The sequence below is a fragment of the Orcinus orca genome, chromosome 21 (genome assembly GCF_937001465.1).
Source record: "Orcinus orca chromosome 21, mOrcOrc1.1, whole genome shotgun sequence".
Taxonomy (NCBI): Eukaryota; Metazoa; Chordata; class Mammalia; order Artiodactyla; family Delphinidae; genus Orcinus; species Orcinus orca.
Genome location: NC_064579.1, coordinates 35,121,923 through 35,146,355, shown reverse-complemented (window position 1 = coordinate 35,146,355; position 24,433 = coordinate 35,121,923). Strand labels below are relative to the sequence as shown.

Genomic DNA, 24,433 nt, shown 5'->3' with positions numbered 1-24,433 from the left:
TAGAAAGTGAAAGCAGGAATCCGCATGTGTTTTTCTGGCTTACCCCCGTTTTGAGTGTGTTAACCTCCAATTCGAGGAGAAAAAAATAGACGCTTCGGCTGAGTGGAGTGACCTGATTCTTCTTCTTCTGGATCAACGTTATCAAGTTGAGGCTGTCACTACAAAGCAAGTGTGATGAAGCCTGCCTTTTCAGACTAAACTCAAAAGCCTTGGCCGGCCAGCCTGGGATCGCTGATCTAAGCACCCCCTAAACAAGGCGCTCTAGATGTAGATGGAGACATCTCCAGGACGCTGGGAGCCTACCAGGCCCAAACTGATTGTTCTAATCAAGAGTTTTAATTGAGCACTTATTGCCAGGATCACAGGAGTGAGGCCTGCTGTCAGGGAGTAACGGGTAGCATGTGTTCTTCCTTCTCCTTCTTCACAGTGATAGTGTTTGGCTTTGTAGGGGCGCCCTTAACGTTTTCCTAAAGCAGGCCACGGGAAGGGTTCCCCGTGAAGCGCACACCGTTGAACAGGCCACGTGGCCGGTGGACACCACAATTAGAAAAGAAAAGAAAAGATATGATCAACTGGTTGCAGATGAACCAATACCGCAACAACTGCATCTGTTTACATCCTCCACCCCCAAAACACAAAAGCCATCCTGGCTGGCCCAAGGTTTTAAAAAATATATAAACACACACACACGTTGGGTTGGCTTTTATTGGAATGCCTAGATGCAGTCTATAGTCATCAAGTCATGGAGAATCAGGTCACATATAAAGTTAAGAAGGCGGATGAGAAGAACAGTACAAATCAGACCAAAGTTACATCTCAAAATATCACGAGAGCGTTTTGACTGGCTGCGCCTAAAATACTTTGAATATTCATTTCTCTTTTGTAAGCGAATTCTTTTCATTACACAGTCCCCCACCTCCCTGCCAACTCTTAGAAAAAGGTCTTTTGTTTACATATTCCCCAAGGTCACTATTTCTCGTAAAACCATGTCCAGATCACAAGTCTTTTGACAAAGAAATAGCTCATTATACCCGCTAACAAGACACTAATTGGGTTGATTTGACTTCATCTAAAATAAGCACCAGGAGATACTCCAAATCTGTTACTCAGCGGTGCCAGTGTAAAGGACCAGAGTCCACGTCAGGAGGAGGGTGAGGCTGTGACTCCACTACTGTCACGTGGTACAAGCTTTCCATGGTCAGTACGTTAGAAACACTTCGGAGAATTTAGGCTCAGAGCCTCTTTCAACCAAAAGTACTTACAGCATGCTAAATGCAGCACTGCAGAGACGCCGTGGAACAGAGCTGCAAACACCTATGTCAACAGGTAGAAAATAAAGTGTAGAACAGAGCCATGTTTATGTGGTTTGAAATCTCATAGTTTTCTAAATTTGGGCTTCATAATACTCGCCAAAGGATTTCCAGGATAAAAAATAGTACTGCTACTCTGTGCTTTCATTCTACTAAAATATCGGCATTCATCAGATTAATTACTTCGGTAGCTACCAAACACACAGACGGTGATAGCACTGATACTGGACACTCAGTAGCTATCTTGAAACTTTCCCAGCCAACACGCCTACTGTGCAATTTAGAGTATGTGATACAAAGCAGTTAGAACGTTATCTCCAGTACATCACTTGTACCTTTATATGTACGACATGTTCACTTAGCTATGTTTTATCACCATTATACATAGAGGAAGACAGCGTGTACGATAGCTCAATGAACTGAGAAAGGTTTTCTGAAAATATTTTTGTGGCTGAATTGAGTGCTCACGAAAGAGACGTGCCAGAGCGGCCAGAGGCACACGGAAGTGCAGGTGCTCGGCGCGCGGGCGCGCGGGCCCGGCTGCCAGGTCATTTCCCGCGGCGTCTGCCACACCCGGCGTCCCCGAGACAGAGCCGAGGCTGCCGTTCAAAGCAGCTCCCGGGCAGGCTGGGTCGTGCGGGCTTAGGGCAGCTTTTGCCTCTCTTTCTTGTCCCTCTTGGTGACCCGAGGGTCCAAACTCGAGACCGGCCGAGGGACCCTGACCTTCCCCATCTGGCTCTCTCACCACTGCTCGGTTTCTGCTCGCTTCCCTGGATCTGAAGACACATGTTTGTGGTCACGACTGCATCAGCCCCTTTCCTGCTCACAAAGGTTTCCCGAGCACCCGACGGGGTCTCTCGCCTCCATCACGAAATGAGGCTTCAAGGAACGCTAACAGTAGAACCCTGGGGCTAACGACACCAACTCCCCACGGACTTCCAGGGCCGAGAGAGGGCCAGAGAACTCCTCCCACCCCATTTTGGTTGTTTTTGTTGTTTTGTTTTTGTTTGTTTTTGTGTTTGTATCTTCCGTTACATTCCACCAGCCTTAGTTTTCTACCGTGCCTCTTAGCTGATAACGGTCGAGGACACTGGCCTGATGAAAAAGAGAAGAGAAAGGAGAAGTTCTCTGATGAGCCAGCCACCCACGTAGGACTGCACTGTCCTACCGGTCTAGCGATAGAAGGTGGCACATTTTTTTCAACCTGATACAAAAATATTAACACTTCCGGACATTATAGGCATAAGTCGTTATATCTCTACAATATAATAATTTATACTGTACAGCTATAACAGATAACAAAAGGTGCAATCCTTTTTAAAAAATCACACAGTTCACATGTTTTTATCGTTTTATTTTTAAGTATAAACTTTTTAAACACTTTACATAAATTAACTCCTCTGAGACTAATATTTGATGTACAGTAAATTGTAATTCATATAAAAATCCATAAACAACTTGTCTCACATAATTTACAAAAAAATCAGGGCTTCCTTTGCTCATCATCAGTGACAAGGATTCTGTGTGGGCCGGTGTTTTTCTCCGCGAGGCACACCACGTTGGCCTCGTAGAATCCCTTAGAGATCCCCGCCCCGGCAGAAGTCACTTGTGCCAATGTCCTTTTACAAAGCAGCACTGGGGAAGCAGTCGGGTTGTCCAGGAACAGTAACTCTGCCTCACATTCTAACATTAACAGGGATATACATCACACCCTATGCAGAGAGACTACTTCTTGTAAGCAAAGGTCGACAGCTGGGTAATATCTGGAAACACTGTATGCATCTCTACCTTCTTTAAACACAGTGCCTCGAAGAACAGACGGCCCGGGGCAAAATGGTTGGGCTTTTTTTTTTTCCTTTAATGATCTGTTTTCCTCGCAATACTTTCAGTCCAACTGAGTGCAGCTATATGCATATGTAAACATATTCTTTAAAGCCGATCACCTTTAAGGTCATTCAGAAGAAAGGTTTTTGTTTTTGTCTGTCTGCTTTGATTGGGGGGGTGGTTTTTTTTTTTAAGAGCAGTCTGGCTCTCCTCGGTGCCGGGGAGCCCCCTCGGCTCGCGCCCCAGACACATCTGCGCGGGGGTGGCGCTGCGCCTGGGGCTGGAGAGGCAGGCGGCCCCGCCGGTTCGGCCCCCGCGCGCGCGCGCTTCCCCGCCGCCGGCTCGGGCGTTACCTGCGGCCGATCTCGCTCTGGCGGAGGAACTGGATGTTGTCCGCGCTGTCTGCCAGCTCGGGGTACTGCTCCACCGAGAGCACGTAGTAGCCGTCGTAGCCCTGCACCCTGCCGGCGCTCAGCAGCTGCCGCTTCTCGCCCTCCGTCCAGAGGCGCGCGCCCTCCTCGCCGTCGCGCACGCGCTGCTGCTCGCGCGCCCAGGCCCGGGCGAGCGCGCGCTGCCGCGCCTGCTCCAGCACGCGCGCCCTCTCCTCGTCCAGGGTCGCGCCGTAGCGCACATGCAGCGCCAGCGCGCCGAACTGCAGCTCCACGTCCGCGAACCTGCGGGTCCTGCCGTTGACCACGGCGGTGGACTGCGACACGGTCACGTTGATGCCGTTCTCCAGCGCCCGGCGGCCGCTCGTCAGGCGCAGCGTGCCCAGGTCGCCCTCGGGCGTGCTGGTCTTGATGAAGTGGTGCGTGTCCCTGCCCTCGACGGTGAAGTGCAGGTCCTCCAGGTAGAGGGCGCTGTTGAGCACGGCCGCCACCTTGATGCAGTCCTCGTCGGCGATGTTGAGCGCGTTGGTCTGCACGCGGCCCCGGCTCACGGCCAGCATGACGCCCTTGCCGATCAGCGACTTAACCGTCGCAAACCACAGCCACGACGGCGCGCCGCTGCCCTGGCGCGAGCTCCCCCGCACCTCGGCCATCCTGCCCAGGGACAGGAAGGCCTTGGCCTGCCTCGCCACCTGCTGCTGGACTCCAAACGTGGGCTGAAAAGCGAAACAGAACAGGAGGGCGCTTTAGAGAACAGCCTTCGCCCGGGCGGGGCTCCGGCTGCGGGCAGGAAAAACGGAGGGGCGGGGAAGGCGGGGGGCGGGGGGCTGGGGAGAACCTCCGTCAGCTCTTGAGAGAGGCCGAGGCTTCGCCGGCCCCCGGGGTCCTCCCCCTCAGGCTGATCCCCAGTGTGTTTCGAAGGGCGGAGCGAGGTGGTAACGCCATCACGCGCGGTGCTTAGCAAAGCGTTTTCCTTTCTAATGGGGGCGAAGCATGCGGGGCTTTTGCCTTCTCTCTCCGTTTCCAGATGCCCTTTTCCCAGGCTCACCCCACGTGCGGAATCAGCTTATCGGGGCGTCCACCCCAGCACCGTTCTCCATGGCAGGCTGGCGAGAAAGCACCAGCACCCAGGGGAAGGCTGGAAAGCCTGGGAGCGCTTAGCGCTGGCTCACCGCGCCCCACTTGATACGCTTTGAAAGGCGTGTGCTTTAATTCAGGCAAACTCGGCACCGTCTCCGGGTGCACAGTTTGCAGCTGCATGTGACCACTATAATCGGCCACGATGGGCGGCGCACAGTGGGACAGCTGGCAACGACTGTTTATTACTTTAGGAAAACATTTATTTTTTTTCGCAGACTTAGGAGACAGTGGGCCTTCTACATTGGCAAGGGTTTTAAATTGGGGAATTTTAACTCGGGCAGCTCTTATACCACCAGATGCTTGTTTGGCCAGGGTTTCCCCAAATGGAAACGTGTTTCGTTTGCAGCAGTGAAGGCACATTTGTTTGTCTGCTCTCCGGGCAGCCTTGATGTCTTTGCCTTCGATTCCCTAAGCTGTCCTTATGGTGTGCTTCTGAAGACAGAGAACCTGAGCCTGACTGAAAAGGCTGCCTAGGAAAAAGAGTTGGCAGTCCATTTGTACAGTGAGACTTCAGTGTTTTCAGACATGTTGGGAAGTCATCTGCCATTAGGACGTGCTCAAAGGCATTAGTAGACTTCAGGATGTCTTCATGGCACTCGATCAGTGCAGATGTATTTGCAGTTAGAGTCAAAATGGCTCCCAGGTCCTGGAAACTGGATGGGTTTTACTTTTTAAATGTAAAGGTGACATCTGAAAAAGGAATTGCTTTTATGTTAAGCATGAAACATGTACCAGAAAGCAGAGGTATTGGAACTGTGTATAACTTGTGTATGTGTGTTTTAGCCAGGATTGCCTTTTCTCTTTGTATTCATTGAAATTCTAGGAAATTGGTCAAGGGGCGGGGGTGGGGGTGGGGAATGAATCTTTCTAAGAAACTCTGCGCTCTCTTCTTATCATTACGGGGTAGCCCAATTTCTTGACCTTTAATTATTCTTGCTTTAAGCTAGAAATTCTGGTGTTTCGTTGTTGCATTCCTTTCTGATCTCTGCATGGTGGGAATTAAAAGTGCCACTTTCTGAAATGGCAGCTTTGACTTTGCAATTTTCCATTCTTTCTCCGTTTCTTTTGTTTCCCAGAACAGTTCCAGGCTTCCTGCTCTGTTCTTTTCAGGAAAATTCCATAAGCACCTAGTAGTAGGTGGTGCCTTACCAGAGGCCATTTTATTTTTATTTTTAATCCTTTCCCTTGAAACACTGCCAGTATTTTAAGGAAGTGGGACTTTGTGGCATTGCTTGCGAGCTGCTAATTTGTGACATGAACCCCCCGCCCTCCTGTTTATTGTATCTTTGCCTTAAGGTCCCAAATACTATAAATGTGCGTTCCTGGGGTTCTCTGTAGAAACCCTGCACTCAAAAATGAGCTTTCGCATTTTATTACCTTTTGATAATGCTTTTCTCTGTATTAGCATCACTAAAACCAGATTTAAGCCTGTTTCACAGGCCCCTGATCTGCTGAACAGAAATGCAAGAGGGAAGTGGTGCTTTCTTTCCTGAAAGAGTCAAAAAAATTAAAAATGGTCTTTGGTACAGTTTTCGCCCGGGTAGTCTGATTAAGCAGGGGAAAATAAGGTGCAAGTAAGCCCTTTATCACCTTTTCATGGTTTTGCTTTTTGTCTCTTACCGGTACATCATCCCACTGCTGACTCTTCACCAGTTCGTAAGAAGGCTCCGTTAAATCAAATTTGGGGACCGGGAACCCAGGAATAGCATTGTGCAGATGGAAGCCAAAAGTCACCAGCCAGCTGTTAACATCTAAGAAAAGAAGGGTCCAAATGAAAGGCTTAGAGTTTATCTTGTGCTTTCCTGCACTGAAAGCCTTACCTTAAAACCCCACATTCGCAAACAATGACCCTGAAAAGGAGCCCACGTTCGCCATCGCCCTACAGTTAAAAACTGACTCAGACCCAGCAATCCCACTCCTGGGCATATACCCTGAGAAAACCATCATTCAAAAAGAGTCATGTACCACAACGTTCATTGCAGCTCTATTTACAATAGCCAGGACAGGGAAGCAACCTAAGTGTCCATCATCGGATGAATGGATAAAGAAGATGTGGCACATATATACAATGGAATATTACTCAGCCATAAAAAGAAACGAAATCGAGCTATTTGTAGTGAGGTGGATGGACCTAGAGTCTGTCATACAGAGTGAAGTAAGTCAGAAAGAGAAAAACAAATATAGTATGCTAACACATATATATGGAGTCTAAGAAAAAAAAAGTTATGAAGAACCTAGGGGTACGACAGGAATAAAGACATAGACCTACTAGAGAATGGACTTGAGGATATGGGGAGGGGGCAGGGTAAGCTGTGACAAAGAGAATGGCATGGACATATATACACTACCAAACGTAAAATAGATAGCTAGTGGGAAGCAGCCGCATAGCACAGGGAGATCAGCTCGGTGCGTTGTGACCACCTAGAGGGGTGGGATACGGAGGGTGGGAGGGAGACGCAAGAGGGAGGAGATATGGGGATATATGTATACGTATAGCTGATTCACTTTGTTATACAGCAGAAACTAACACACCATTGTAAAGCAATTATACTCTAATAAAGATGTTAAAAAATACTATTTTCAGACATGGTGACAATAACTTCAGTAGCAGAACGAAGTGAGACAGGGCTGCAGACAATGCAGATAACAGAGACGCACCTCGACAGAGGGGGTACACGGTCCCTCATGCTGGTGATGGTGACAAAAATGCGAATAACGACGCCCAGAAGCATGAAACAGACAGCGTTGTTGTCGACAACAAATGGCGTTGGTAGTTAGTAAAGGCTTGTCTTAAATAGAAGTTCAAAAGCGACTGCCCAAGGATATGCAGGCTTCCACCACCCATTTCCTATTAATAAGAACCCTGAATTGTGGGTAGGAAGATCAACCTTGATTCTTAAAGATGAATGGTGAAAGCTGGCCAAGCTGGCCAAGGGCACAGGCGTTCTGATCCCATCAGTTCTGACTACACAGGCTCACTGTGCACAGGTGGAGACAAACTTTGGGGGAGAGAAGAGGCTGGAAACCTTTAAGATGGTATTTTAAAATATCACCACGTGATTCCAAAAGCCGTTAAGCTGAAAATAAGGCTTTGATTCTGTTCCGGAGGTTATAATGTTACAGAACGAGGCAGCAGGCTTGCAGCTGTATGAGTACAGTTGGGTGTAGATTATTTTATACATTAAGCACATTGCTGGAAACCTTGAAATTGCATTTCACCTAATATATTTTATGCTGCTCCATCTCTCTTGATGTTTTTCAGAAAATGCTGCTGTGGCACTCCCTGCCGTCCACATCGCTAGGAGAGGATGAATCCAGGAGCTGTGGGCTTTCCAGCCTTTCAGCCACTGTCAACACCTCTTAAATAACCAGTGGTAAACTGCTTGTCAGAATGATGGAGGGCCACTTGTTCCCCATTTCCTTCTCCAGGGCACAAACTCTCACTTCATTGCCAGGCTGGCAGGTCCCTTTGTGCAGGCATCATATAGGCTATAAACCCAGTGGTGTCCTCCCTGTTTTAAATGGAGGGTTGCTGGTGGTGGAGGAGGATAGAAAGTAACACACTTGTGTGTGTGTGTGCGCATGTGTGCGTAAGATTACAGGGGGCTTGTATGTTAGAGAAAATTCTTTTTGGATGGGGCAGTGCTGGGGGCAAAGGTACTCCTACTATGAACAATGTCTGTGAAGCAGTGAAAATCAGAGGCTCCTATCAAGTGTTGAAAATTACTGCCCAACAAGTGGGACGTGAAGGCAGATAAGTACGGAAAACCCTGAAGGAGAATTCCATAAGGCTGTTGCTGAATCAGGACGCTGAGAGAAGGGACACGGAACTGGCTCGCGAGGGAGAGGGCTACGAAAAGCCCAGGAAAGCGGGAGGCAGATGCGCAGTGAACCGGGGGTGGAGAGCTGCGCCGAAAACAGACGTCTGGGAACGCCTCAAGCACTGGGCGAGAAACAGACAGCCGGAAGGAGGACCCAACATGAGCCAAAACCAAACAAAACAGAAAACTCCAGAATAACCTTCCTCTAGGAAACATAAATATAGCCAAGAGGTTAATTATGGCAGAGTGTGACTCAGGAATGGAAGGTGGAAACAGAAGGCTTCAGAATCCCTGCAGCAGAGCACAAGGGAAGATCTCAGCTCACCAGAGGGAACCCTCGTGCACTGTGGGTGGGAGTGTAGACTTGTACAGCCACTAAGGAAAACAGGATGGACGTTCCTCACAAAGCTACGAATAGAATTACCATCTGATCCAGCAGTCTCTCTTCTGCATATTTACCCAAAAAATACAAAGACACTAATTCGAAAGGATACATCCACCCCTAGGTTCATTGCAGCATTCTTTACAACAGCCAAGATATGGAAACAACCTAAGTGCTTATCAATAGATGAATGGATAAAGAAGATGTGGTATGTGTACACACACACACACACACACACACACACACACACAATGGAATATTAGTCACAAAAAAATGAAATCTTGCCATTTGTGACAACGTGGATGCCTGGACCTTGAGGGCATGACGCTAAGTGAAGTAATTCAGACGGAGAAAGGCAAACACGGTATGACTTCACTCGTATGATACAACAATGTTTTTTTTTTTTGGCCGCGTTGTGCAGTTTGTGGGATCTTAATTCCCTGACCAGGGATTGAACCCAGGCCTTTGGCAGTGAAAACACAAGAGTCTTACCAACTGGACCAGCAGGGAATTCCCCTAACTCAGATGATATAAAAAAACCAAATAAATGACCAAACCAAACCAAACATGTAGATATAGAGAACAGAGTAGTGGTTACCAGAAGGGCAGGAGGTGGGGAGGACAAAGCGGGGAAACGGCATCAACTATGTATGGTGACGGATGTCACATAAGTTTTTGTTGGCGAGGACGCTGTCGTGTGTACAGAAGTAGAAACAGAATGTTGTACACATGAAACATATAATGTTGTAAAGCAATGTTACCTCAATAAAGAGTAAAGAAGCTGCTCGTTAAAGGGAACCAGAGTCACGCTTGCACGGACTTGTCTCTGTTTCACATCCTGGTGCTTCTGTGGTGGCAGAAGGGGAACTCAATGTTTTAAATTGGATCATGCACTAAATTTGGAAAGGTCTTCAATCTATACCCATATTGGCAGAAAAATTTATGTGTTCATTAGCAGTGCCACCGTACAAGAACACTGCACACGTCACTGTATTTAATACCACAAAGTAGGCATTGCTCTCCCCATTTTACTTTTAAGGAAACAGACTCAAAAGTCATGTGACTTGGCTATAAAGCGTTGGAATTGGAACTCCAATTTGGGGACTCCAAGTTCCTCGTGTTTTCTGCACCCCCATGTCCCTTCCCTTCCTTAAGTGACTGGATTGCATGTCATTTCAGAAACCTGTGGTCTTGGGCACTGGCAGGCAGAATAGGAGACAACGAACTATGTCTCAGTGTCCCTCTGTGGTTTCTCCTTGGTTTCATTTAAAAGGTTAGGCATTTGATTTTGCATGAGGGAAGCGTACAGTTAAACTACCGGCCGTTATTTCGTGTGTTAATCCAGTGATTAAAGTACTTGGAAAGGAAAAACAATTACACTTACCTGTGATGTAGTCTTTCACATCATGGATTTTGCTTGCAGGGTTGTTATTCCTAAACATATACAGGTTAAAGGGAGCTGGGTCCTTCCCAATCCTTTTCCAGATTTCTATGTCAGGCGTTGTCCATCGTCCTGCCAAAATGTCATAATCCCTTTCTCCAAAGTGGATTAATTTTGTGAGTGGGTCATACAAGCCACCATGAAATCCAATCACCAGCTGAAAGTCAATGTTGGAGTCAAAATAGATTTCGCCGTATGCGGTGTACTGAATCTGTTTGAGCATAAGCCCGTTGCTGCTGAAGACAGCCAGTGGTGTCCCTGTGTTGTCTGACGCGATGTAGAATTCGTCCCCGCTGCTGATTTCCATGGCAAAAAGATGTCCTTGGAGATCGTAATAGAGGGAGGTGATCTCTGAACTCGAATGGTTGTAGACGTGAGTAATCCTGGTGGGATAAGTGAGGTCCGCGTAAAAAAACTGCAGGTGCTGTCCCAGACTGGTCTTGCTAGACACACGCCTTCCCAGGCCGTCGTAACGATAGATCACTGTCCAGCCGCTGCCTTTACTGTACACTCGGGTCAGAAGCCCCTTGGAGCTGTACTCAAAGATCTCTGTGCCTCTCTGACGCAGGAAACCATCTTCGTCCAACCGGTACTGAACATCACCCAGTCGGGTGATCCTGTCCCGCAGGTCATAGCGAAGAGGTGTCAAGCGTGCGCTGTTACTTGGGTTCAGTAAATGGAGGTTTCCGTTCAGGTCGTAGTTGTAGCGCCACATAATTTTTTCATTCAGATAAACTGTCTGGAGCTGTCCGTCAACATCATACTCATAAGCGTACTTGGTAGTGTTGGCGAAGGGCCCTATTTTAATCTCTCTCTTGGTTACCCGACCCATGTTATCATACTGAATTGTAATCCAGTACATGAGTGACCTGAAGATCTCATACTGAATTTCCTTGATGCGGCCGTGAGCATCAAAGTGCTTCGTGTAAGTCATTACAGCTGTGGAAATGATCTGGTTAATATCATAATATATAACTCCAAATTTTCCAAACTGCTCCACTTTTCCGGAAATGTCATCGAACTGATAGAGGTCAATGGGCAGCGGAGTTTCATTGATGACACCCTGCATGCTGGTCACCCGAAAGCTGTTGTCGTAGCTGTAGTCGAATCTCGCGTTCACCATCCCATCTTCACTAAAGCGGAAGATCTGCCTGTCAATGAGAGGCCCAATTTGCCTGTATCTGATGGTGCAAATAAAACCATCACTCTGGAGGTTTACCGTTTTGAGGACTCCTGCAGTTTCATCGTAGGTAAAGCTGACTCTCGTGCTATCGTATAAGATCTCTGAGAGCCTGGTCTGCCTCCTGTACTTGAATAAGACCCTCCGACTCGTACCCAGGAAGGCCGTCTGGAGAAGCAGCCCCCCCTCGTTGTAGTCCGTGATGACGGAGGCGTTGCTCTCCGGGGGGTTGTATATGTTACGGTAATAGCCGATGGAGCGGATGGTCTGCATTGTGTGGCGAGCCACGCTGGGCATGGTGATGGCCGACAGCTGGTCCCACATGTCGTACTCGAAGATGTACTGCCGCTGGCTATGCAGCAGAAGCACCATAGACTGCAAAGAGAGGACACACCGTTAGCCGGCACTCGCGAACGGCGGAGGGGAGCAAAAGCAGAGGTAGTGACCACAAACGCGCAAAACACTCCACTTGAGAGAGTGGTTTTCATTCCAACTGGGTCTCCTCGACTTTCCACGTCGCTACCGATTTCCTGCCTGATTTGCCTGGATGCTTAATCGTGAGGGGCTCTGCAGTGAGTGTCTCAGGTCTCAGGACCGTACCTCTTTTTGTTTTTTTCCAGGCATTCATAGCCAAGCAGAAGACTGTCCATGGATTCCGGTAAGTCGTAGTATGGGCACGAGCAAAGCTGCTTCAGAGGCAGCATTTCAAGGGGAAAACAGCATATGGCAAGCGCAGTCCTGTCCATGATTAGCAATTATTTAGTACGGCGGCTTCCCCCTCATTTGATTGAAGACCCACTCAAATCGTGTTTTAATTTCCAGTGCATTTGGGGAAGGAGCAAAGCGTTCAAAACATTACTTTATAAAGAAGAAATATAGGGCTTCCGTGGTGGCGCAATGGTTAAGAATCCGCCTGCCAATGCAGGGGACACGGGTTCGAGCCTTGGTCCGGGAAGATCCCACATGCCGCGGAGCAACTAAGCCCGTGCGTCACAACTACTGAGCCTGCACTCTAGAGCCCGTGAGCCACAACTACTAAGCCCGCGTGCTACAACTACTGAAGCCCACGTGCCTAGAGCCCGTGCTCTGTGCCCCGCAACGAAGAGTAGCCCCCACTTGCCGCAACTAGAGAAAGCCCGCATACAGCAACGAAGACCCAATGCAGCCAAAAATAAATAAAATAAATTTATTAAAAATAAATAAAGAAGAAACATAAAATTAGCCCAAAATGGATCATGGGTACCTAAAGCATCAACAGCAACAAACACTGCTGCAAACACATCACTCGGTGAATGAGAGCTGTCAACGCCCTCATTAGGAACATGGATCCAGATATTCTGTTTGTCTGCAGATTCTTAAATGGCATCTGTAAAGACAGGAGAATCTGAATTCTGAAATTTCCTTTTGTGAGAACCAAATCAGACTTGTACCTCAGGTGCGGGGAGGATGGTTCCTGGGCTACAGACTTGCTTTGGTGCTAAATTATAAGGTGAATAGATAGATAAATAAAAATAAGCTCTGGGGCTTCCCTGGTGGCACAGTGGTGGAGAGCCCGCCTGCCGATGCAGGGGACACGGGTTCGTGCCCCGATCCGGGAAGATCCCACATGCCGCGGAGCGGCTGGGCCCGTGAGCCATGGCCGCTGAGCCTGCGCGTCCAGAGCCTGTGCTCCGCAATGGGAGAGGCCACAACAGTGAGAGGCCCGCGTACCCCCAAAAAAATAAAATAAAAAAATAAGCTCTGCATATTTGGCAAGTAACTGCAGAAAGACAAAAGACAATGTATTAGGCCAACGCGAGACAAGGCCAACCTGGAGGCTGGTTAGGTAGCTCTTGCCGTGGTGCAGTGCATGGGCGGTTCTATCCTCTGAGGAAGCCCCCTCTAAAACCTGGTAGACCGAATGGAAGGATGGCCAAACTGGGAGGTGGTTAGATTAGGAGCCCACTTCCCCACCTACCCCCCGCACCGGGACTCGCTCTTTGCTTTTGACATAGAAACTCATAACCCCGTGTCCAAGGCTCATTCTTTGCTCCTTCTTTTTTTTTTACACGGGCCTCTCACTGTTGTGGCCTCTCCCGCTGTGGAGCACAGGCTCCGGACGCGCAGGCTCAGCGGCCATGGCTCACGGGTCCAGCCCCTCCGCGGCCTGTGGGATCTTCCCGGACCGGGGCACGAACCCGCGTCCCCTGCATCGGCAGGCGGACTCTCAACCACTGCGCCACCAGGGAAGCCCTCTTTGCTTCTTTATCGTCCACCATTTTCAGAAGCAGTTTGCCTGACTTACGCTTCTGCAGAACCTCCTCTCTGGGCACATCTAGGGGCAATTTTTGTGCGCAGACTCCGCGGCAACAGTCTTGAGACTTGTTCCTGGTGGTCTGCAGCCTTCCGAGGAAGCCTGGACCGCTGCCGAATTCACAGGCCCAGGACCCAGTGCTGCAGAGTCATTCAGAATCACAGCTCACGGCAGGGAGTAATACTCCTTACTTGGCCGTGGTAAGTTCGGGCTTGGGGCGCCTATCCTAGCGAGGAAACGGAAATAGTCTGGGTGGATTTGAGAGATTTGGGAGAGGTGGTGAGAAAGTGCTCGTTGGCTTTTCTCATCCCTGTTGATACGTGGACGTGATCTCGGTCACTGCTGGTGTCATTTTGTGACAGTGGCCCTTACCAATGACATGCCCCTTTGCTCCCTTTAAAGATTTTTCAGTCACATTATGGTCACTACTCTCAATTTTGGGGTCCTGAGAGTTTATTTTGTTTATTTATTTATTTATTTATTTTTGGCCTCACTGCTTGGCTCGCGGGATCTTAGCTCCTCGAGCAGGGATTAAACCCACACCCTAGCATTGGCAGCGCGGAGTCCTAACCACTGGACCGCCAGGGAATTCCCAGTCTGGGGGTTTATATTTCTGTTACTCTTCTCTGTAATGCGCTGAATTTAAATTGGGAAGAGTGTTGCAGAATGAGGTAGTGTTCCACTCCCAGCAACTTCAGGCAGGAGTTGTCTCGGGGCTTGTAGGTTGCAGGATGAGCTATTCTCCAGGTGTCGGGATTTGCTCTCAGGAAGGTAAGTGTGGAGGGGGCTTACTGTGTGCTCTCTCAACAAATAACAGCCGGAGGACTAACCATAGCGTGTGATGACGAGTCTGGAGGGAAACTGTCACCTAATGGGTCTCCTCCGTTGTCTCAGGGGTGCGTCTCTTCTAAGGAGGGCACATAGGCGGGTTTGCAAGAGGAGAAATTGGCAAGTAGGGTGGTAGCTGGAAGCACTGTAGAGTTAGCGGGCTGCCTGAAGGTGAACCCTGAACACGAACTGGTCCTCAGGAAGAGGAAGTAGCCAGGACGGCTCAGGTGCAGGGGAGAGGTAGGTCCAGAGCATCTCTGGTGGAGACACCACGGGGCGAGTGAGCGCGACAGTGACGTGCGTGTGAGTGTTCGGAGGACAGGGTTATTCTGTGTAACCGAGGAGGGGGCAGGCAGTGAGGCTGGGAGCTGTGTCTGTGCCTCTGCTGCCGTGTGGCCGCTGGCAGTGTGGGTGCACTGAGCTGAGAGGCACCCAAACGCAAAACCAGTGCGAACCTGCATCTCAAAGGCAGGTGAAACCTCCCATGAATATGCTTCTTGGTGGATTCTACTTCTTCAGAAAGGAACTACAGAGGGGTGGTCTTTTCCTCTATTGTTCTTTCTTCTTTTTTTAAAAATATTTATCTTTGGCTGCTTCGGGTCTTAGTTGAGGCACATGGGATCTCTCCTTGGGGCGCGCGGGCTCAGCCGTTGTGGCGCGTGGACTTAGTTGCCCCGTGGCGTGTGGGATCTTAGTTCCCGGACCAGGGATCGAACCCGCATCCCCTGCATTAGAAGGAGGATTCTTAACCGGTGGACCACCAGGGAAGTCCCTCCTTTTTCCTTTTCCTTTCATTCTCTCTTGACCCCAGTCACTACCCGAAAGCTGGCATCTACGACCTGGCATTCTGCACACGTATAACTTGAAGTCTTGTTTGGTGTTGTGCACAGGTCTCAAGAATGGCTGCCCTTTACATGCAGAAGAAAGGGGAGAGGCCACAGAGGACCAGACGCGTGGCTTTTTTAAAAAACAGCCTCTTTTGGTTACTAATGCATAAGTCAGGTGTATGTGCTTTTTATGGTTATGTCGAAGCTCTGCGGGCAACAACGCAAAACTGACAGCTTTAACTGTGCGAGTGCGTAAGGCTCTTTCTCAAATGAAACAGCTCGCACGGAGATGCTCAAGGTCTAATTTGTGAATGTTGTTGACGTATGAGGTTGGCAGGTGGGCGCTGTTGTGGCTTGTTTGTTCACAGCACAAATCACGTAAAATGGTCTCGGAGAGGAGAACTTAACTGAGGAGAAACACCGTGGCTAATGCAGAAATTCATCAGTGCTCTACAGCTGTGATTTACATGTGGGTACTCAGAATAACAAGCGGGGCTCAGTCACGTGACACTGGTCCCCCGGAAGTGCGCTTGGGTGACTGCTGGAAAATACCTGTGTTTACCCTCCGTGTGCAGGCGTACCTTTTCCAAGTACGTGTAACTCCATGTTTTCCCGTCAGCAAAAACCCGGGAAACGATTCTCCCCTGTCCGTCGTAATCTACTTTCTCGCTCGTAGTTCCCCGCTGGACGCTGGCCACTTGACCCGTGGGTGAATAGGTGACATTGACGGCCATCAGCTTGCTGCTTGGCAGCCAGAGAGTCGGATGCCCTGAGGTGTCATAGGCGATCCTCAGGAGGAACTTACGGTGGTCATCATAGATCTTTTCTGTCTTTGTTGTTCGATCAAAGTCAACTGAAAGGAGGTTTCTGCCATTAACCTGTTACCACGCAAACAAGAGGATAAAATAAATCACGCCGTTCCAGTACCAGCCCCTTATTACCCCTCAGGGTCCCCACTATTGTTTAAACACCGCTTATGATGATTGATTCTCTTTGTCAGTAAACTAATTTAGCAACTTCTTGGGCACAAGTGCAAGGCAGTAGATTAACTGCTCTTTTAAAAGGTTTCATTAAGCAGAAATACAGCCTGGCATTTGTTCAAAACCTTTTCAATTAAATTTTGTAACCTTAAGCAACTGATAAGAAAAATGCTGAAATGCATTTGCTTTCAAGTTTGCTCAGAAGATAGGAAGGTGGTAAACCTGACATCTCTGCACATTACTCAAATCCCTGCCCCGCCCCGCCCAGAAGACATTGGGAAATAATTACTTACTAGATTAATCATGGCTACATTAAATAAAACGGTGGTAAACGTGATTCTAGCCCTTCGAGGAGCAGTTAAGAGCAGATAATGTGGAACCCACATTACTGTAAATTATTAATTAGTTGAAATAGCGGGAGGTTACAAACATGACCCTTGGTTTTGGCTACGTGCTGAAGTGTCACAATTTTTTGGAATGCCTTTTTCTTTGATAACATCTGGTTCACTGGCAAGGACTTCAGATCCTTCACTCCCACATCTACAGTCTGACCACTGTGCTTACTTTACAAATCTAGCCCCATGCTGTTGTCGTAGGGTCTCTGTGTCACGTCCAGAATCTCTGACTACATCTGGCTGTTACTGTCTGTGGTCCAGGGCACACACCAGCCAGCATCTGCTACTGTGCTGGACATGTGGCCTTGGTTAAATTCTACTTTACACATGGTCTACAGTGTTTGCAGAAGACAAGGGCCAGTCCATTCTTTGGTTTTCTACTGCACCTTTGTGGTGATGGTGGCTTGTCCATACCAAAATGCTTATTAACTGTTTGGATTGTTACAAGTTAAATGGGAAAATCTTAATTTTACTTGACCATGTCCTAGCTAGAACCTTCAAAACAGACAGTGCCAGCTGATCACTTACACACACACACACACACACCACTTATACACGCACACACCACTTATACACGCACACACCACTTATACACGCACACACCACTTATATACACACACATATATACCCACCACTTATACACACACACACACACCCCAATATATGTAAACATACATGTATGTCCATACATAATATACACGTATATTTATGTAAAATCTGGGATAAAAATTTGTGCCTTGTATCACGGCCATTAAACAAGGCCCATGAAAAAATTCTCCTTAAGCTTTATTTAAACTTTTCCAATTAGCTCTTCAGGGGGAGGACTGTGAAGTCCATGGAAGGGTAAAGATATCAGCTGAAAAGAAGTTCATGCCTAACAGGCAAAGTGGTCGGGGTCAGGGTGCCGGGGAAGCGCCCAGATGATTCACAACGAATGAGAAAGCAGAGCCCTGGATGCAAGTGAGGAGGCCTTAAGTTTTCAGTTCTGTCATTGCAGATCCAGCTGATGCAGGAAAAAGAGAAACCCCTCGAGCCATAGAGCAACTGGTATGTGTTGCTGTGGGGTGTGCACCTGTGTCGGAGGGGGCAGCCAGGAGTCCGAAAGCCCCATTTCCACACACCACAAGGTCTAGAAGCAGCGAGGCCCTGGGCTCTCAGTGAGTTTATATGATTCTGACCAGCCAGCTGAAGGCTTTCCGGGCTTCTGTTTTCCCAAATGGAAATGTCTGCAGAATAGCTGCTCGGCCGTCTGTGAATGTTGTGAGACTTGATGAGTTTAGGTTTGCAGGATGCTTTGGGTACCTTGGAAAGAAGCTACTAGCTTACAAGGACGTATTTTGAAGTCTGTAGTTTTACAGATGTGATTTGATATCAAAGAGCTCAATACTGAACTGGCAGAATCCAGCTCTTCAGCTTCTATTTGCACACTTGTGATGCCTTAAGGAAGAGGCTTTGCACAATTAAATGGTTTCCTAGGGCTCTTGTTTTTCTCACATTGTGATTTAAAAAACAAAACAAAACAACAGAGCGTTTAGGTCTGCCCTCCTTTTTCTGTCCTCAGGTTATTCCAGGCTACGAATAGCCAAGCGAGGCCGCCTGTGTAGTGAGTTGCCATGGACGGCAGCCCGCAGTCGCACCCCATCTGTTTGCATTTTAATTTGTATCTCGAGTCTTTATTGCCTTCCTGAACCCTGCTTTGCCTCTGCAGTATTTCCTGCGGGTAGAGTACAGGGAATCTGCTCTGCAGATCCGGTATGGCTGCTTGGTCAGGAAGGGAGAAGGGCCAGAGGCAGGCCTGGGACCCCTTCTTTGCACGCCTGTGCCCACCACCGGGCTTCTGATTTGTCGCTCTGGTTTGGGACTCTGGCTGCACAACACCAAAGCGTCCAGGAGAACATCTAACGCTGCCACACCACGCATGTCACCATATGGAAACATCTAGAAGCACCGCGAGACCAAACATCTGGATAGCAGTTAACATTTTTCTTTTTATCCAGACAAATGCCTTTCTTGTGTCCTCCAACTGAAGAAATGAGGAAAGAATTAGAATGTGGCTGTGTTTTTCTCCACGTTCACAACACAAGCCAAGGTTTTAACTGTTCTTACTGTTTCCAGACACCAGCCACTGTTATTCAACAGGTAACATTTCAGAAGATACTAACAGATGTTTTGTTTTTTTCCATCCCTCTCAAACCTGCCCGCACGTTCTCCTTTGGGTGTTGCAGACAAAATGCACAAGTCAAGGGACATTTCCATCTGGAGCACAGTCCGCTTAATTGCACCTGTATGAAATCACAACTATTTTGCAAACTTTTTTTTGACAATCATAGAGGACCAGCATTGTTGCCCCAGTGGCCTTTTAATAAATATTTTTAACATAAAAAAATATCAAGTTACATTGAGTAGTTCACCTAAGATGAAAAACCTTCTATCAGATCGTTACGATACCTCCAGCTACATAAAAATGAATCCAAATGTCGTGTCTGGATAAAAACTCACCATGAATTCCTTTGTGATATACAGCGTTTCTTTTTTTTTTTTTTTTTTTTTTTGCGGTACGCGGGCCTCTCGCTGTTGTGGCCTCTCCCGTTGCGCAGGCTCAGCGGCCATGGCTCATGGGCCCAGCCGCTCCGCGGCATGTGGGACCTTCCCGGACCGGGGCGCGAACCCGTGTCCCCTGCATCGGCAGGTGGGCTCTCAACCACTGCGCCACCAGGGAAGCCCTACAGAGTTTCTTTTAAGTAAGCATGGAAAATCCCCATGTTCAAAGATCATGTCCAGCATGCCTGCAATCAATCACAATGCCCCTTTGATATCGGGAAGTGGGTAGTTATTTTCCCTCTGTAACGCTTGAAAAACTGAGGCACAAAGAGGTTAAAACAATGTCTGTATGTTTGACGACACAAAGCACAGTCAGCCTGTATTCAGGTATCCAGACTGTTTGTGACACTATCTCAACTCCCTGGTGTCCTTGTTAGAACATCAACTGTCTGCAGGCGGTTCTGTGTCCCCTCCACACGTCAGCAAGTGCTAACTGTTCTGCACCATCCCACTCTAGGCCCCCTGCCAGTCAGACGAAAGTGAGACACAGGACGGCACACAGACGTGATGGGCATAATAAGAGTTAAATAAGCTATCATATTTACGCATGCCTCGAAACACCCTTTCGGCCTTCAAGTTTCGAGAATTTCTTTTTCATGTAATCCACTAAATGTTTTCCTTTAAGCATCAGAATTCTGGGCAAGTTTAGAAGATGACTTTTATTATTAGGATAACATAACAATTTTTGGGAATTGATCAAAGGCTGGTTCTAAAGTCCAACACTGACAAAAATTAGGACTGTTTACCAAATACTGTAAGACAAGGACAAGCAACTATTATGCATGTTTTTTTTTAAAAAAATGTAGGTACAAGCGAGTAAGCTAAGGAATTGTCTCATCTTTGTTCTGTTTTCCCACATCTCTGCCATGATTGCCTCTGCTGGGTATCCCTATGTATCCAACCCCCTTTCCCTTAATGCAGTTTCACAGAAAATCCTTTCCATGTTGCTCATTTCTTGTATAATTTTTCCTTTTGTACTCCTTGCCTTTTTTTTTTTTTTTACTTTTTAAACCACTTCATCTAGTGTTATACCTATTATATCCATGTGATCTATTCAACTGAGTGTTAGGTTTCCTGCAGTCAAACATCTGCAAGGATGTGCTGCTATTCCTACAGCTTCTCTCTGAGGAAGATCTAGAGGCAATGAAATAACCCGATTCTAAGGCTGGCTCTTCCTCATTCTTTCATTTATTGAATAAATATTTGAGGGCCCACCCTGTGTCAGGCCATAGCTAGATTTAGGCCAGTAACTTAAAAATGAAAAGACGTTTCTGCTAGGAGATAATGAAAGGTAAGAGAGGAGACGTCCTCTGTTTCAGGAAAGGGAGGAGCAAAAACGGGCGGCTCTTCGGGCTGATTCTCTGATTCCTGATTCAGAGGCCCTGGTGGCCTCGCGTCACGCCCCTCCTTCCTCCTCTGCGCCCTAATTTGGCAGATTACAGGTCCGGTCCTCCAACGAGACTTTCACACCATTGCTTTCTCCCTAGAATTCCTCTCAGAATCCACAGAGGATGAAATTAGCAAGCCGAGCTAGCACATCCAATCTTATCTTTTTTTTATTACATCTTTATTGGAGTATAATTGCTTTACAACCGTGTGTTAGTTTCTGCTTTATAACAAAGTGAATCAGTTATACATAAACATATGTTCCCATCTCTCTCTTGAAAGTATGCAACCCTCCCTTGTGATCTTGGCACTGTCTCTATGTGAGCCATCACACGTATCAGCTGGAAATCTCCTTTCAGTGTGAACGAACAGGCCGTTTTAAATAGTGTATCTTCTGAAATGACTTGCTGAGGCATTGTCATTCTGGTATTTAGAAAGAAACTCACACCCATGCCTGTGTGCACTGGTCTCTTCTTCACCAAAGGGAGGTGTTTTCTTCCTTTAGAATCTGAGACTGAGAATCAGAGACTTAAAATCGGCTTTTTCCTCTACTCTTCTTAATTCCTTTTTTATGTCTAGAAAATCAGTATTAAAAAGGAAAAAGGAGGATGCACTTAGACTAGCTTGTCTCAAAGAACAGTGGGCCACATGTGACGTGGTCAGTTTCTGGGCAAAGCATTTCTCATAATCTTTCTTGTGTTTTCGTAACAAGTGAGTTAACCGGATTTTTCCTATCCATCTGTTGTGTGGGAATAAATGCCCACCGTTTGCGCCCATGGTTCAGATTCTCTGGGTTAGGGTTACATAATATGTAATCATGCCTTTCGTTTTTCAAGGATTTTCACATTATCTCATTTGTTCTGTAACAATTGTGTGAGACAGCGGCAGGGTAGGGCAAACTATATTTATCCATAATACAGCTAATCTATATCGTGCTGTGTCATAAGGTCAGGATATTATCTAGACAATATCGTATTATTGCCGTCATAATATGGATATCATCATATAGGTAAGGAAAATGAGCTTTACAGATGTTAGGATTTTCCTATAAGATCTATTATTAGTAAAAAGTGGAGCCTGATCTAGAACCCACATTTTTTGAGCACAAATGTGAGCAGAACCTTCGTGTCTTTTGATGAAGTAAGTCCCGTGTCCAGGTACACGTGGGACTCTGTGCGTGTGTGTATGTGTGAGTACGGGCACAGCACACCTGCTGTAGGGGTAGCTGACTAAGACAAAGCCTGTGAACTACCTTCCAGTTTGCAGTGACCCAAGCAAGCACGGCCCAGGGGCAGCGGTCAGTGGTAGCAGCCGACAGGCACGCAGGCAGCTCAGTTCCTTGTTTCGGCAGAAGAGAAGGCCAGGGCTGGCGCTGACTCTGGTAACAGACCAAGACCCTCTGAAAGCGACCCCGGAATGAGCCTGGAGCTTGTTTTCTTCCCATGATGTTACTTGCCCCCTAATCATGCTCTTCTTTCTGAGGTTCTATTCCATCTTCTTCTGGCCCTTCTCACGGGATAACCTCCTTCCAGCCTCCCCAGCTCCTATCCACCAGAACTCCTGGTGCAGGGCCCCGGAGCTAGGGCACCCAGGCTCCCATAGTCTGGGAGACGGGTGAGGTGGGAGCACAACACTGGTTTCAGAAGACCGTGCATTTAGAGCCCCAACCCCTGCCTTGCAACTGAAGAGGAATTAGAATGTAACTGTGAGTTGGACAGTCTGTATTTGAGGCACTGATTCCTTCTCACTTCATTTCTATTTCTTGGAAATAGCCAGAGACAATATGTAGTAGCTGTTTCTTACCATGAGGGCTTGTCCTGGGAAATACTGTTGGCCTGTTATAATAATAATAATTTAACCATTTTTTGGTGCTGAAAAAAGGACATGAATGGTATCCTCCATGTTTTTTGTCTCTCCTTGATTTTAAGTAACTTTTTTTTAAACAGCAAGGGAAGTAATTTTAGGAATAGTTATCCACATTTATCTGATAAATGAAAATCTGTTTGCTAATAGAAAGAATGAATCCAGTTCAGTTTATAGTGGTTTGAAGGTGGTTCCTTGTAACCTGCGTTTTAGTAGTTAATCTATGATGTCTTTACCAAACAGCTATCATAAAGCACAGCTTGCTTTCTAGATCTCGTTGGCCCACAATGTGAGATGGAGGAATAAAAACACCTAAGAAGGCAACACAGAGAACACTTTGCAGAGGTCAATTACACTAGCGTAATCAGCAATGTCATCACACTTCTCATAACAGTAACGTCAGTTTGGGTTTCCCTTCAATAGGGAGGAGGTGGCAGGGGGTTTCCGACGTTGGTCCTCTTCTAGGTGCCTAAGCTGTACTTTAAAAATATTGAGAATGCAAAGGAAGGATCCACCTTTCAAAGGCCAACCCACCTCTTTCAAGATACATATTTATGACTTGGAATACTTTTAACATTTCATCCAACTCTTACCCATCCCCATCCCATTAGGAAGCCATCACTCCTGAGTGGGTAAAGGAAAAGCGTAAGGTTATTAGGGCAATATCAGTAAGACAAGAATCTGTCGGCCATCCAGCTATCTGGAATTGTGCTACATGCACTACCCTAATCTCCCAGGGAAGAACTGATTTTTTTTTTTTAATTTAACACCTTTTTTGGAGTATAATTGCTTTACAGTGGTGTGTTAGTTTCTGCTGTATAACAAAGTGAATCAGCTATACATGTACATATATCCCCATATCCCCTCCCTCTTGCATCTCCCTCCCACCCTCCCTATCCCACCCCTCTAGGTGGTCACAGAGCACCGAGCTGATCTCCCTGTGCTATGCGGCTGCTTCCCACTAGCTATCTATTTTACATTTGGTAGTGTATATATGTCCATGCCACTCTCTCACTTTGTCCCAGCTAACCCTTCTCCCTCCCCATATCCTCAAGTCCATTCTCTATGGGAAGAACTGATTTTTAATCAAAGCTATATTAAGAAAACACTTTTCTCAAATAGTTTTTCTATGAGCGATCTGATGGCTTGATGGTTGGCTGTAACTCATGCTCTAAGGTAAGGTGTTACCCTGAGTGTGAACAGGAGATGAGTCCTAGGCCCGCCCTCCTGGACAGGCCACAGCATGACACAGAGGACCGGGTGGCTGTCACCTCGCTCTGACACTGACTTACCCTGAGCTTTCGACCAAAGACATTGACTTTGCCTTGGGCTTGCTCTTTTCGGAATCTCCATTCCACCAAATTCTGACCGTTTTCACCAGGAAGAGTCATGTTTCTTTTGGCAACTGTTGGGTTAGCTGTGCCGGCCAGAACGTGTGGCTCTGTTTGGTAGTGTGAATCCAGGCCACTGGCGTACAGGATTCGAAGGGAGCCGTCGTAACCAACCTGGTAGCTGTTTCTTAACTGATCTAGAAAACAAGCAGCAGAAAACACGAACTGTAGGTGTGCATTAAACACCAGATCGCTTGCGGGGTTAGAAGTGACATGAATTTCTAAAACATTGACTGGACTCCATTTATAAGGGAATGAAAAGTACTTAATGATATCCTTTTAGAAAATAACAAAACAACTTCGATTTCTGGCATCTCATGCTGTAACAGATTTGGCTGAATGTTAAAGGCAAACTTTAGGGAATTTAAAGTCCTTCTCTACT

The 24,433-nt window shown here is 47.2% G+C and overlaps 1 protein-coding gene across 2 annotated transcripts in view; it reads right to left on the bottom strand.

The window, feature by feature from the left end:
* Positions 1-687: 687 nt before the first annotated feature.
* Positions 688-24,433, bottom strand: part of LOC101287263 (teneurin-3) — a 188,336-nt gene continuing 164,590 nt past the window's right edge. For both annotated transcript variants that reach the window (XM_049704146.1, XM_033407828.2), the window contains 5 exons: positions 23,953-24,188; positions 16,017-16,313; positions 10,251-11,862; positions 6,284-6,414; positions 688-4,239 (listed from right to left, as the gene is read on the bottom strand). In XM_049704146.1, coding sequence (XP_049560103.1) covers positions 3,484-4,239; positions 6,284-6,414; positions 10,251-11,862; positions 16,017-16,313; positions 23,953-24,188 — 3,032 coding nt within the window. In that variant the 3' untranslated portion in view covers positions 688-3,483. The remainder of the gene's footprint in view (positions 4,240-6,283; positions 6,415-10,250; positions 11,863-16,016; positions 16,314-23,952; positions 24,189-24,433) is intronic.